At 41.0% G+C, this 15009-nt stretch overlaps 1 protein-coding gene across 1 annotated transcript; it reads left to right on the top strand.

Moving 5' to 3' along the window:
* The first annotated feature begins 280 nt into the window (after nucleotides 1–280).
* LOC114690747 (C-reactive protein) lies at nucleotides 281–1545 on the top strand. The gene is made up of 2 exons (XM_028865632.2): nucleotides 281–445; nucleotides 660–1545. The coding sequence occupies exons 1-2, from the start codon at nucleotides 355–357 to the stop codon at nucleotides 1271–1273; spliced, it is 705 nt and encodes a 234-aa protein (XP_028721465.1). The 5' UTR covers nucleotides 281–354; the 3' UTR covers nucleotides 1274–1545.
* Nucleotides 1546–15009: the final 13464 nt, after the last annotated feature.

The following is a 15009-nucleotide window of genomic DNA, read 5'->3' as shown; positions in this document are numbered from 1 at the left end:
CACACGAGAGCTCATCTATTTAGCTAAGCTTTCTCATTATTTTCTTAGCCCAGATAGGCAAAGTGGAGCCTTGGGAAGCTTCCTCATTTTTCCTTTCACAAAGAAACTGGTGATTCAGTGGTCACAAGAGTTTGTAATAAATAACCCACATTGATTTCTCTGTTCCAGGATGATTTTGGCTTCCCTTCCTCCCAGTGGTCTGATGTTTACCCCAAGAGGCAGTGTTAGGAAATCATTTACAAAATGGTACAGCCTCTCCTTCTGCTATAGTTATAAATCCAAGTATGGGCTGGGACTGAGGGAAGGGATCCAGGACTTCTCATCATTGATCGTTGATGTCCTCCTAGTGGGTACATGCAGATCCCAGCAGCATCAACAGCCATGGAGAAGCTGCTGTGGTGCTCACTGATCATGATCAGCCTCTCTCAGGCTTTTGTCCAGAAAGGTAGGAGCTATTATAAAGATTTGACCTGAGGGGAGAAGGGTGAGAGCCTAGTATTTTACATATGGAATTCAGGGGGCAGCATCCATTACAGATGTGTATTTGTGTAACCTGGGAAAAGGCCAGATGTCTCTTCATCCTAAACTCTACTTGTAAGTGAAGGTTAAATTTTTGTTGTCTGGGAAGCTACTCACTTTCCTGTTTTTCTGTCCCACAGACATGTCTAGAATGGCCATCGTATTTCCCAAAGAGTCAGACAATTCCTATGTAACCCTGGATGCGCTGTCAAAGAAGCCACTGAAAGCCTTCACTGTGTGTCTACATATTTTCACGGATATGAGCACAACCCGCAGCTTCAGTATTTTCTCTTATGCTACCAAGAATAACCCTAATGATATTCTCATATTCTGGACTAAAGATAAAGGGTATATTTTTGGAGTGGGTGGGCCTGAAGTACTATTCAAGGCTTCTGAAATTCCTGAAGCTCCAACACACCTCTGTGCTAGCTGGGAGTCTGCTACAGGGATTGTAGAGCTCTGGGTTGATGGGAGACCTAAGGTGAGGAAGAGTCTGCAAAAGGGCTACACCGTGGCGACAGATGCAAGCATCATCTTGGGGCAAGAGCAGGACTCATACGGTGGTACCTTTGATGCAAAGCAGTCTTTTGTGGGAGACATTGGAGATGTGAACATGTGGGACACTGTGCTATCTCCAGAACAGATCAACACGATATATGTTGGCGGAACATTCAGCCCCAATGTTTTGAACTGGCAGGCACTGAAATATAAAGTACAGGGTGATGTGGTTATGAAGCCCCAGCTGTGGTCCTGACCTACTGTTGTGAGCCCTGAGATACCTCCCGGGATTACATTCTCTCCCTTGTCTCCAGTTATAGACCTTTTAACCCCAACAGATGCTGTAGTTCTATTCTGTGAATATGGCCTTTCATTTCCCTGCTCTGCCTTCCTCAGCACCAGAGCATGGAATTTAAGTGTATGGCTTGGCAGCATGTGCATTATACTAGGAATCCCTACCAAAGAGAATCTGAATTACACATGTTTATATGTATTGATTTTTTTGAGACAGAATTTCTTTGTGCAACAGCCTGATGTCCTGGAACTTGTGCTGTAGACCAGTCTGGTCTTGAACTCACTCAGATCCACCTGCCTCTGCCTCCTGAGTGCTGAGATGAAAGGCCTGTGCCACCACCACCTCACTTGTTTATATATATTTTTAATTGAGAGCATTTTAGATAATCCCTCACCCTCACATAGATGAGAAAACAGACACACAGAAAGGAGAGTGAAATTTTTTATTTGAATTTTTTGTTTTTAGAATTTCAAACATGAATGCTGTATTTACTTCATTTCTATCCCTTCCTCTCCAAATCCTACTGTGTCTTGACCCCTTATTTATTAGTTTTATATGCATACACATACATGCATATAATATCTATCACCTATCTATCTATCTATCTATCTATCTATCTATCTATCTATCTATCATCTATCTATCTATCTATCTATCTATCTATCTATCTATCTATCTATCATCTATCTATCATCTATCTATCTATCTATCTATCTATCTATCTATCTATCTATCTATCATCCATCCTACTGATTCTGTTTAGTGTTGCATGTATGTTGTCAAGGGTTGACTACTTGGGACTAGATAACCTATCAGGTGGCACACCCCTGAAAAAAACAGATTCTCCTTCTCTCAGCAGCCATTGATCACCTATAGCTCTTCATATAGTGGTGGGGCCTTGTGAAATTTCTTCCATCCATGTTAACTGGTGTCATCATTATGCAGGTCTTGTTTAGGCAACCCAGAGTGATGGAGCACTGACTCTACTGTGCTCAGAGTCTATTCTTTTCTGGAATAAAATCTGTAACTGAGTTTCCTGCCGGGCGGTGGTGGCGCACGCCTTTAATCCCAGCACTCGGGAGGCAGAGGCAGGCAGATCTCTGTGAGTTCGAGGCCAGCCTGCGCTACCAAGTGAGCTCCAGGAAAGGCGCAAAGCTACACAGAGAAACCCTGTCTCGAAAAACCAAAAAAAAAAAAAAAAAAAAAAAAAAAAATCTGTAACTGAACTTCCTGGATCCATGAATCAATACAGCCACCTTTGGTTTGAATGAATTGGAGCTGTTTCATGACTAACTTCATTATCAACCATGAAATCAAGAGTGTGAGTTCAGGCTGACTATCACTGCCCTGGAGGATCATCATATCCATGCCTTTCCACCTTCTGCAGCTGAAATCTCTTGGGATGAGTCCCTTTGAGATGAACAGCCCTGCTTTGGAAATAGCTGGTCATTCATGGGGTTCTTGCATGGGGGTCTGTTACTTTCCCTTTTAGAATTGCAGTTTGAGAACAAAAATCTAAAGATCATTGAAATTCATGAGTTTATAGTTAAGTCCAATGATGGAATACGTTTGTTTCCGTCTGTTTGGCTACTTAAAGAAACAGACCCCTGAGGCATCCTTTACCATAGTCTTTTAGAACTGGGTGAATGATGAAGTTATTCCATAAGGCCTTCCTTATTCAGGGTTGGAGAAGGAGCTCATTAAATCATTATTTTAAGGAAGGCATATGGTGGACTGGCTAAATAAAGAGGCTGTAGGGTCAAGTCCATGTCTTGGTTTTGTAACTTATCAATAATGTGGCCTCTATGACTCAGTTTTCTTACCTACAAACTGAGAGAATTAATTTAACCCACTTAAAGGGTTATTGTAAGAGATTGCACAAATAGTAATCTCTTATAAAAGTCATCCTCTATTTTTATTAGTAGGATTTTTACTATATGCATAAATATTATATACCCTGAAAATACTGCTGCTGGGATTTGTCTAGCTTGGCAGCAAGTGAGTTTCTGATTTGCTAAGAATTCAGTTCAGACCATTAGGAGGACGAACAGAGTGTCTTTGAAGAAATTATTTATGAATATCGATTTCCTTAATTGACCTTTGATAACCATTTAGAAGCACAAGAGTTAAGGAAATACATTCTTAGGCAAAAATGTGAGTGCAGATAATTCTCCATTGTCCAATTAGGGCAAATCCATACACCCTGACACTCAGCTAAGTGGGAGAGAGGGTTGAGGCTCTTTTCTAGTTAACGAACCTAACCAGGAGATATGTCTTAATTATAGAAGTCCATCCCAACTCCCCAGGGATGTGGGATGAGCTAATATGTTCTTCAGAATTCAATTATGGGTATCTTGCTACACACAGTCTAGTGGAGAGCCTCTGGCCCTGATGGTTTTATCCAGGGAAATTTTAACAGGTAGCATTTGCATTCAGTGTGGATTAAAAAATCTTAATAAATTATTTCTATAGTGCTTAAATTCAAGCAATTTACCTTACTGGTGGATACTTTGATGTGATCTCTTTAGAAAATGTGTTCCTATGGACCTGGTGAATTGTCATCCTATATAAAGCTGTTAGATATAATCTAATAAAATGCTATCTGCTGAGGATGATTTTGGTTTGGAATGTTGGTGCCACCGTTTTATATTTTTGTAAGTGGATAATATCAATCTTCCATGGTGGTAGCTTCTGGGTGATATTGGTAATTCTGTGTCATCACACTGGCCTTCCCAGGGTTCATACATCCAGCTTATCCAGCAGCATTGAAGAGCAAGTTAAAAAGACAGAGAGCCCTGCTGTACTTAAATCCTGATATTAAGACTAGGCAATAGGTAGGAAGATGGCTCAGTTGGTACAGCACGTGTCTTACAAGTCTGAGGACCTGAGTTCAGTCCCCAGCGTCTACACAAAGTTGCCAGGCATGGTGGTCCATGCTTGTAACTCCAACACTGGGGGGTAGAGACAAGAGGTCTCCCAAGGGTCACTGGCCATCTAGTCTGATTTAATTGGTAGGCTCCAGAGTAATGGGAGACGCTGTTTCAAAACAGGTTGATGATGTTCCCAAGGATGACCCCGAGAGCATTTTCTGCCTTCTACATGCCAGTGTAAACACATGCACACACAACTGCACACACCTGCATGCAGGTAAATAGGCACATACACACATTCACATATAAAAACAAGGGGAAATTGTATGCTTTGTTTACCAGAAAGTAAGTTAAGTGAACTTATTTGCTTTTCCTACAGAAAATGGAGATGCCTAGTTCAAATCTTCAGGCCAGGTTCGAAGAGAGATTGTAATTCATTTACAGGTTAAATTCAGATGATTGAGCAGCAGCACAGGTCAGAGCACCTGAGGGTGCCTGTCCATGCAAACACCTTTTTTTTGTAATTGAAAATTGCCATTTGGTACAAAGGTTAGCAAGATGCAACATGATGCTATACAGTTCAGAAGCCTGGCATATTCCTGTGTGTTACATGTTCTCCAATAAGAGGAATCATGATGATGTCACGGCTAAGACTGGGATTTTTGTAGGTGCAGATGAGTGGATGGGGACCCAACTCTTTGGTGATATGTGTTCTGTCTAGGGCCTGGAAAAGAGACTACAGATTTCAAAAATGGAGATAGGGTCCAACAGACATAGATTTGTGATGAAAGTTGACAAAGTGAGTAGAATATTAAATTTGTGTTTTTTTGCCTGTGTTTTTTACTATCACTAAGTTTGAGGTATTCCAGTGAAGCAAAGCTTTAAAAAGAAGGCAAATGACTCCAGATTATTAATCAGAAAACAACAAAACCACACCAAAAATCAAGTTTTCCAAGTGGAGCTTTGATCCCTAGAGTCCTCTGAAATGAAGGGAGTGACACTGTGGTTTCTACCTGTCTCCATCCCAAGATCGCCATCCTCTGGCCTCTGATGGGCTGGCCAGGTGACCTGCCGAGATTGCTTCCCTTCAGTGTTTTGCCTCTGTGTCATCTGTGGGTAGCTGTTCATTTCGCCTGGACCAGAAAGTAAGTTAAGTGGGACTATTTGTTTTTTCCTACAGAAAATGGAGACTCCTAGTTCAGTTTCCCTGGAGGCCTGGCCCAGTGATACACTGCAGTCTACTAATGTGGAAATCATTACCTCTGGGATGCTGATCATGAGTGCAGACTCATTGACTTCAGAACTGCTAGGCAAGACTCTCTGGAGTTAGAGCCTGAGAGTGTAAAACATCCTCTGCCCAGTGTGCCTCAGAACTAGTCTCATCCTGTGGGCATTCTTAGCTCCCAGTAAGCTTCAAGGCAGGTGTGGCTATCTTTAAAGAAGGATCTAGAAGAGATAGATCCAGGGAATACCCCTGGCCCGGCTTTGGTGTGTGCTCCATGTCCTGTGAACACAAATAAGTGAATTCATAATGCCTCGTCAAGGTTCTAATCATAAGGATCTGTCTAATCATAAGGATCATGAGGATCTTCCTCATAATATTTAAAATTACCCTATTTATCTTCAGAAATATTTTTAATTTTTTAAATTAAATATAATTACATCATTCCCCCTTCCTCCATCCAGCCCTTCCCATGCATCTCCCTTTGTTTGTCCTGAAATAATGTGTAGACTCAGTTTCTTTAATTGTTGTTAGACTCTCTCTCTCTCTCTCTCTCTCTCTCTCTCTCTCTCTCTCTCTCTCACACACACACACACACACACACACACACGTATTCTTAATATATAAATTCAATCTGCTCAATCTGTATAAAATCACTTGTTTGTATGATTTAAGGGCTGACCACTAAGCATTGGATAACCAATTGGTGTGCTCTTTCCTGGGGAACACCATTTCTTCCCACCCCACAACCCTGCTCTCAGCATTCCTTAGCTGCCTGTAGTTCCTTGTCTAGGGCTGAGGCCCCATGAGGTTTCCCCTTCCATGGTGGCATGTCTATTGAGGTTGCCCTTGTTCAGTTCTTATTTAGGAAGCCATGTTGATGAGACTTCATAATGGAAGAGGGGGTAGAAAGATTGTAAGAGCTAGATGAACAGGTAGTTTTCTGTGAGCTCATCTCCCAGAAATGTCAGAGAAGCTAAAAGTACCTTGTTCTGACCTGAGCTTTTATCATATACCAGACACCTTTAAACACACTTATTTGACATTTTTTAAAGATTCATTTTAGAGTATTTACTTTGTTTTTTTTATATTTATTCTTCTTTCCTATATCACATCCTGACTTTAGTTTCCCCTTTGTCCATCCCTCCCACCCCTCTTCTTCCTTCTTTCCTAGATCCACCACTCCTCCATTTCCCCTCAGGAAAGGGCAGGCCTCTCAGAGATGTCAACTGAATACAGCATAACAAGTTACAATAAGACCAGGCACAAGCCCTCATATCAAGGCTGGGCGAGGCAACCCAGTAGGAGGAAAAGGGTCCCAAGAGCAGGCAAAAGAGTCAGAGACACCCCTCACTCCTACTGTTAGGAGTCCCACAGGAACACCAAGCTACACAACCATAACATATATATGCAGGGGGCCTAGGTCAGACCCATGCAGGCTCCCTGACGGTTGGCTCAATCTCTGTGAGTCCCTGTGAGCTTTGCTTAGTTGATTCTGTGGGTTATGTTCTCATGGTGGATTGTAGGAGCCAGAGTATTTACTTTTTTTTTTTTTTTTTAGAAAGTCTTACTTAGTAGACTTGGAACTCATTATGTAGTTTAGGCTGGCCTCAAACTCATAGAGATCTTCCTGCCTTTGTCTCCTGGAGTTCTGGGTTAAAGGCATATGTCACCATGCACAGCTGCTTTTTGTTTTATATGCAAGGAAACCAAGGTTTGAAGAGGTTAATTAACTTTCTTAGAGGTGGTATTTGAATAGAGACCATGGAGCCTCTAACCACTTATGCCTTATCACTGCACTTACACCTCTAATGGACTTACACCTTATCACTGTACTGTTCTCCAGCAAATAGGGACATGTACATTTTCCTTTAGGGAGTGCCCATACTTTAAGTTTTTTCTTGAGACAGGGTATTTTGCATCCTAGGCCTCAATCTCATAGTGTAGTCAACGATGACTTTTACCTTCTGATTCTCTTGCCTTTATCTCCTGACTTCTGGGATTGCAGATGTATGGTAGGTACCATGACTTATATGATGTTGAAGATCAAACTTAAGACATTGTGTGAGGCAAGCACTCTACCAACTGAGCTATACCCCCACCATATATATTGTTCTTATTATTCAGCCTCAATATTAAGAGAATGTAAGGCTGAATATGCTTGTGGTACAGTGCCAAATTCTTCTCCAACCAGGAACCCCCATCACATATGCATCTATGAATGCCTTAGACAATTTCTTATGTAGGAAGCATTCTCCACAGGCATGGAATAATGAGAAGACTCCTTCATACCAGTAGATCTCAACTCTAGATGCTAATTAGAGTTACCCAGAGAACTTTTAAAAACTTAGCAGGCAAGGTTTCACCCCAGATCATTGGAGTCTCTGGTGATGAGACTCAGGGATGAGTGTTTATAAAATTGCTTAAATGATTACAGTGTGTAGGCAAGCCTTCTACCATGGAGAATGGGGTAATGTACTAGGCTGAATGGTAGCTTTGAAAAGATTCCTGGGTCATGGCTGTTCTAGGACATGATACTGTGATAGCCTTGTATTTCTCATGTTATTTATTCAATAAAGCTGCATTGTGTTGACAAGAGTTCTGCCTTGGCTCATGGTGTTTTTCTTTTCCTGAAGACTGTTACTCAGATTGCTGCAGTTTGGGGTGTTTCTCTGATATACAGGGGCTCTAAATCAGGGAGAATCCAACATGCCAAGGTGTCTAGAAAAGCTCAGATCCTTATATAGTTTTATGAATCATCACAGACTCCACGGAGAAGAGAGGAGGTTCCCAGAAACCTGCCCGAGGGAAGGGTCAGGTCACATTGGAGCCTGATTTATTGCAGCCAATGTTCGGTGAAATGATGTGAACAGTTACAGAGCTGTGTCAGCAGCTGCTGGAACCAGCAGGGATTCTAAACTGGTTCACAGGGACTCTTTCAATCTCCTTCATTTAAAGATCTGTTCAGCATACTCATTTTGGAGGTAGTTCTAACGTTGTAGTGGACTCCATAAAATCAATAATATTTTCAGCACCTACTCACAGTGTTGGAGATTGTATTCTATGGACTCATCTGCAGAGCCCAGATGTTAATACAAAGGCAATTTCCACTCTGGGAAAACATCTTGTTTTTTTGTCCAAGTATTTTCACCATAAAATTATTTTTCTGTTTAGACAATGTTATCGCTTTTATTGGGCAAATGACTAGAATGGGAAGACTAAAGTTTTGAAGCAATTACATCAAGCTAGTCACACATCTTTTGAAAATCTAGTGCAAGAAGTCCTTGGGAAAGGACAGTTTTAAAAAAAATTTAACTATACATCATTAAAAAGCAAACCATTCTATAAGCATCCTACTGATAGTATGCGGTATAAAGCATAAAGTCTTTTTTTTTGGGTATGGTTAGAATATGTTAATCAACATCTGAATTTTCTTTCCAGTCAATGGAGAAATAAACTATATTATCAATTCCTTATTGAATATCAGTGAAAAAAAAAACTCAGGATGAGACCATGATAAATAAGCTCAACTCCTTTTTACATAAACTTACAACGCTTTACAATGAAATTTACATATTTTGAAATACTTTGTATTTATGCCTGTATCTTAAGGATACTGTGTGATGTTATACTCTGGTTTACTTGATCTGGCATAAAGCCAAATAGCCATCCAGACTGGATATCTTATTCATAGAATGAAACAGTAGTTTCTGGAGCTTCAAGGACTGCTCGTCTATATTCCCTCTTTCATCACTTCTTAATTATACACACACACACACACACACACACACACACACACACACACACACACACACATTTTAGAAGCACTAAAGCACATTATGGAAATGTTGGAGAAAAAAAATCATACCTAATTCTACTACCACTATAAGAGCACATTATCTGCTGGCATTACAGCCTTTTCCCTATAGTAACTTCTTTTAAATGCAGTATGTAGGCTAATCCTCTATTTCTTTCTCTTTTCTAATTATAAATGTTTGCCATGTTGTACCATAAAGTTCACAACTAACATTTTAAATGGCTATCCATTCTGTTTAGTGGGTGCCAATGTATACAGTTTTCTTAAATGCGCTCAGTTTTCTAATTTTTCATTACACTAAGCAATGTTAAATGGTTTCCTTTGTGAACAAAGACTCCTCCCTGCCATATTTTATGTCATTTCCCAGGATGTGACTGTCCTAATTTACCAGGCAATGCCACATACAGCTTCTGGAGAACCAGCCGGTACCGTGGAGTCGCTAATAAATAACCCATATCGATCTCTCATTTTGTGATTTATCTTACTCTCTTTGCTCTTAGAGCTTTGATTCATGGCTCCAAGGGGGCAATTTTGGAAAATCATTTACCAGCTGAAACACCCTGACAGTGGCACATTTAAGGTCAAGGTAGAGGCCCCTGAGACAGAAGGATTACAGATGTTCAAATCCAGAATATACATCTCCTATACATTTTTTCTCTCGGGAGGATAATCCAAATTATGTGAATCACTAAGATCAAGGACGTGGTGGGGCAGCAGAAGGAACATGGAATGCCCATGTTTTTCTATGTTTTTGGTTTTCCTCAGTCAGGAAGCGAGCCCCTGCCTCAGGGACCCAAGCCCCCCACCCCGCCCCGTTCTAGGCTTTTGACTGTGCCCCTCTGAGTTGGGAATAAAAGGTCAGCCTGGAGGAGGAGTTGTGGTCTGGGGAACACACCAGTCTATGGTTTCTAAATCCAATATCGCTGGATGAGTTGAGAAGACAGAGCTCTGCAGCCTAACAGGTTTAACGAATGGGCATTTTTCTTTCTGTTTTCTGTGCTGTGGTGAGCAAAGAGGCCTTTGAGTTGCTCCGAGTTAGAGGGTTCCATTGTGACCTTGGAGATGGGGCTGAAACCCATGTGAGGCTTTCACAGTGAGCCCTACAGACAAATGGATCCAGACAAGGACTACAGCTTCTTCATTGATTCCTGGGGGCATGGAGAGACACCTCTTCACTCATGCACCTTGTCTGTGGGTGGAGCTTCCTGAGAATTCTCCTGAGCTGTTGTCCCTCTGTGCCAACTAAATGTCTAGCTCGGGGGTTGCAGAGCTCTGGGTGGGCAGAAATTCTGTGATAAAGGGGAGCTGGAGAAGGGATACTCATGGAGGCAGAGATAGGTACCATCCTGGGGCAGAGACTGTGGTCATAGCAGTCCTGGTAGGGTCTTTAGTGAAAATCAGGTTTTGCTTGTAGACCCTGGAGATGTGAATATATCGGGTCTTCTAGTTTCATTTCTGCTGCCAAGATAAAGTATCCTGACAAAAATCAACTTAAGAGACAAAGGTGTTCATTTCATCCCATAATTGCAGGTTACAGTCCTTCACTGTGGAGAAGTCAAGCAGGAAGTGAAGCCAGACAGACCACATCCACAGTCAAGAGTAGAGAAACGAATGTACACGCGTTAGCTTGCATGCTTGCTTATGCGTGGCTACATTTCTCTTCTCTTATACATCTTAGGACCCTTTGCCTAGGGAATGGTGCCTCCCACAGTGGGCTGGATCTTCCCACATAAATGGAGTAAAACAATCCCTCACAGACATGGTCATAGGTTAACCTATTGTAGACAAGCCCTCATTGAGGCTTTCTTCCCTGTGATTCTAGGTTGTGTCAAGATGACAATTAAAGCTAATCATTGCATGGGACTTAGTGTTATTGCTAGATGAGACCAACCAGGAGTGTGTTGAGAGGGTGTTCAGTCCTGAAGTCCTGAGTGGAAGTGCAATGTAGTGTTTTTTTTTAAACAAAACAAAACAAAACAAAACAACAACAACAACAAAAATTAGCTGTTTTCCTAACCAGTTACCATGGATCTGGGTGCCTTCTGGGGATCAAAATCCATCTTTAACATTGTCATTTTGGTCCATACACATACCTCTTTTTTTTCTTTATTAAAGAATTTTTTAATTTATTTTACAACCACCCACAGAACCCCTTCTCTTCCCTCCTCCCACTCTCCCCAGCCTTCCCCTCTCAACCCACCCCTCATTCCCTCCTCTGAAAAGGTAAAGTTTCCCATGAGGAGTCAGCAAAGCCTGGTACATTCAGCTGAGGCAGGTCCAAGCCCCCCTCCTCCCCAGAATCAAGGCTGTGCAAGGTGTCCCACCATAGGTAATGGGCTCCAAAAAGCCAGCTCATGCAACAGGGATAGATCCTGATCCTACTACCAGGGACCCCTCAAACAGACCAGGCTACACAACTGTCTCCCACATGCAGAGAGCCTAGTCCAGTCCCATGCAGGCTCCACAGCTGTTGGTCTAAAGTTTGTGAATTCTCATGAGCTTGGTTTAATTGTCACTGTAGATTTCCCCCATCATGATCTTGACCCCCTTTTCTCATATTATCCCTCTTCCTTCTCTTCTACTGGATTCCCAGAGCTCAGCCTGGTGCTTGGCTATGCATCTCTGCATCTGCTTCCATCAGTTACTGGGTAAAGGCTCTATGATGACAGTTGGGGTAGTCACCAATCTAATTACCGAGGTAAGCCAGCTCAGGCACCCTTTCCACTATTGCTAATAATCTAAGCTGAGGCCATCCTTGTGGATTCATGGGAACTTTCCTAGCACCAGGTTTCTACTATCCCCATGAGGTCTCACTCTATCAAGATACCTCTTTCAGTGTTTTCCCACTCCATCCCTGTTCCAGCTCTACCATCCCGTTCCCTTATGTTCTCATCCCCATCGCCTATCCTCTGTTGCCCTCCTCACCCCCAGTTTACTCAGGAGATCTCATCTATTTCCCCTTTCCCCTTCCCAGGGCAGCCCACACATCCCTCTTAGGGTTTTCCTTGTTAGCTAGCTTCCCTGGAGCTGTGGGTTGTAGTCTGATTACCCTTTGCTTTACATTTAGTGTCCACTTATGAGTGAGTACACACCATGTTTGTCCCTTTGAGTCTGGGTTACCTCACTCAGGATATTTTCTAGTTCCATACATTTGCCTGCAAATTTCATGATGTCATTTTTTTTTTTTTTTTTTTTTTTTTTTTTTTTTTTTACTTCTGAGTAGTACTTCGTTGTGTATATGTACCACATTTTCTTTATTCATTCTTCTGTTGAGGGGCATCTAGGTTGTTTCCAGGTTCTGGCTATTACAAATAATGCTGCTATGAACATAGCTGAGCAAGTGTCCTGGTGGTATGATAGAACATTCCTTGGGTATAGGCCCAAGAGTGGTATAGTTGAGTCTCGAGGTAGATTGATTCCCAGTTTTCTGAGAAACTGTCATACTAATTTCCAAAGTGGCTGTACAAGTTTGTACTCCCACCAACAGTGAAGGAATGTTCCCTTTGCTTCGCATCCTCTCCAAATTAAGCTGTCTTCAGTGTTTTTGATCATAGCCATTCTGGCAGGTATAAGATGGTATCTCAGAGTCATTTTGATTTGCATTTCCCTGATGACTAAGGATGTTCAGCAATTCCTTAAATGTCTTTTGGCCATTTGAGATTCTTCTGTTGAGAATTCTCTGTTTAGCTCTGTGGCCCATTTTAAAAATTGGATTGTTTAATATTTTGATGCCTAGTTTCTTGAGTTCTTTATATATTTTGGAGATCAGCCCTCTGTCAGATGTGGGGTTGGTGAAGATCTTTTTCCATTCTGTAAGCTGTCATTTTGTCTTATTTACCGTGTCCTTTGCCTTACAGAAATTTCTCAATTTCAGGAGGTCCAATTTATTAATTGTTGCTCTTAGTGTCTGTGCTACCGGTGTTATATTTAGGAGGTGGTCTCCTGTGCCAATGTGTTCAGGGCTACTTCCCACTTTCTCTTCTAGCAGGTTCAGCATACACATACCTCTTACAAGCTGGGGTTCTGTACTCCTTTCTCTATTTCTACTAACACAGCCATGCAGGAAAGAGAGTCTCATATATGGCTGTATCTTAGAATCATTGGGTTGTATACTAGGTAAATTAAATACAATATTTCTGGAATTAAGGCCAAATGTCCAGGTTTTTAAAAAGCTCTGCAAATGATTGCAATGTTCAAACAAAGTGAGAACCATTGCATTTAGGTTCTCATAGCAAATGAATCAGTTTTTTTTTTTCCAAAAAAACTTGCACGCATCTGATTACCATGCTGCCAATTTTTTCATTTATCTTTATAGACATACTGGGCACATTTTACTGTGCTTTATTGTGTTAACTAACAAATATAGGAATATAATTTTTCTAGCCTTTGGCCCCACCATCAGGATGTGATTATTATAAATTAGGATCAGCTTTCGTCTCTTTCCTCCTTCTCAGTTTGAAGATTCAGAACTCTAATAAAGTTTTTGTTTCTTTGCTGCTTCTGTTTAATTTTTTCCATCTTTGGATGGCCAATTTTTATTGTGTGAACTATCTCTTGTTTTTCCATCTCACTTATCATCACACAGATTGCTTTTATCTCTGTCCTCATATTTTGATACACTTTCCCTCAAGTTCTCCTCCATATTATAGATTTTTCTTTATGCATATTGAAACCCTTACTATCTCCAATGCTGTTTAAAATTTTGCAAGGCTTTTTTGAGTTGTCTTAAATTCCTTTTTTAGATTGAGTGTGTTTTTTTTCTGCTCCCATCTTCCATCAAGTCTTTTTTTCCCCTTTATTTTGATGGAAAATTTAATACACACAGTTACTGTCTAAAGTTTTCTAAATTTTTTTGTGATTAATTCTTTTTGAAGAAAATATTTCTAATTTTTGACTTATGAGTTTTTGTATTTTAATATTTTCCAGTACTATTATTGTTTAAATATAATGTGAAAGATGAATTCTCTTTGAGTCTACTTTCTGTCTACCCGACCATGATTAGGCTCTCCATGAGCCTTGGCTAGCTGGCTAATAGACATTAGTTACACCAAGAGATGTTAGTCATTCAGCTTCAGGACCAACCAAGAGAATCTCCCTTATTGAGCCCTCCATCTCCAATAATTTCTACCAATTGTTCTTGAGTTACCTAGGCACACCTTTTCAGATGTTTGAGTCTTCACATCTATCTTGATGGGGTGTCTCAGAGATAGAAGAGAACACAGGCAAGAAGACCAGAAAAGACCAGGCTTTGGGTCCTTTTAAAGAGGTGGGGAGGGAGGGAAGGAGAGAGAGAGAAACACACTTCCCTCACCCATAGGCTGGATCTTCCCTCTTTGGACTAGTACAGTGTCCCAAATCTGATACTCATTGTCTCTCAGCCTTGGTCACATGCATGTGACCTCTTTCTGTAGGACTCTGAGATTCTCTATTTTCTACAAAGTGTAGAAACAACAGAGGTTTTTATTATGTTTCTTTTTTGAAACTCAGATGTGGAGGAGGAAACCTTCAGGAAAGTTATGTTTACTTTAGGTATAACCTGGGATCCTTAAGCAGCCTAGGGTTGATGTTGTGATCCTTATTTGAGAATCTAGCTTTTATCATGTACTAAACAGGTAAGAGGTGAAGCCGTCCCCTAGGAACTCCCACAGTGCCGCTAATGATTTCTGTCTCAAACTTGTTTCTGTATTAAAAAAAAGATTAAATTTTAAATTATGTGTATGTGTGTGTATGTATATGTGTGAGTATTTGCATATGAGTGCAGTATCCCTGGATCCAGAAGAAGGCATTG

This window comes from Peromyscus leucopus, chromosome 15, assembly GCF_004664715.2.
Source record: "Peromyscus leucopus breed LL Stock chromosome 15, UCI_PerLeu_2.1, whole genome shotgun sequence".
Classification (NCBI taxonomy): Eukaryota; Metazoa; Chordata; class Mammalia; order Rodentia; family Cricetidae; genus Peromyscus; species Peromyscus leucopus.
Note: the sequence above shows the minus strand (reverse complement) of the source record. Positions and strands in the feature narration are given on the sequence as shown.

Coding starts and splice junctions, on each gene's coding strand:
- LOC114690747 (XM_028865632.2), top strand. CDS start 355: ATGCAGATCCCAGCAGCATCAACAGCCATGGAGAAGCTGCTGTGGTGC. Junction 446..659: donor TCAGGCTTTTGTCCAGAAAG/GTAGGAGCTATT, acceptor TCTGTCCCACAG/ACATGTCTAGAATGGCCATC.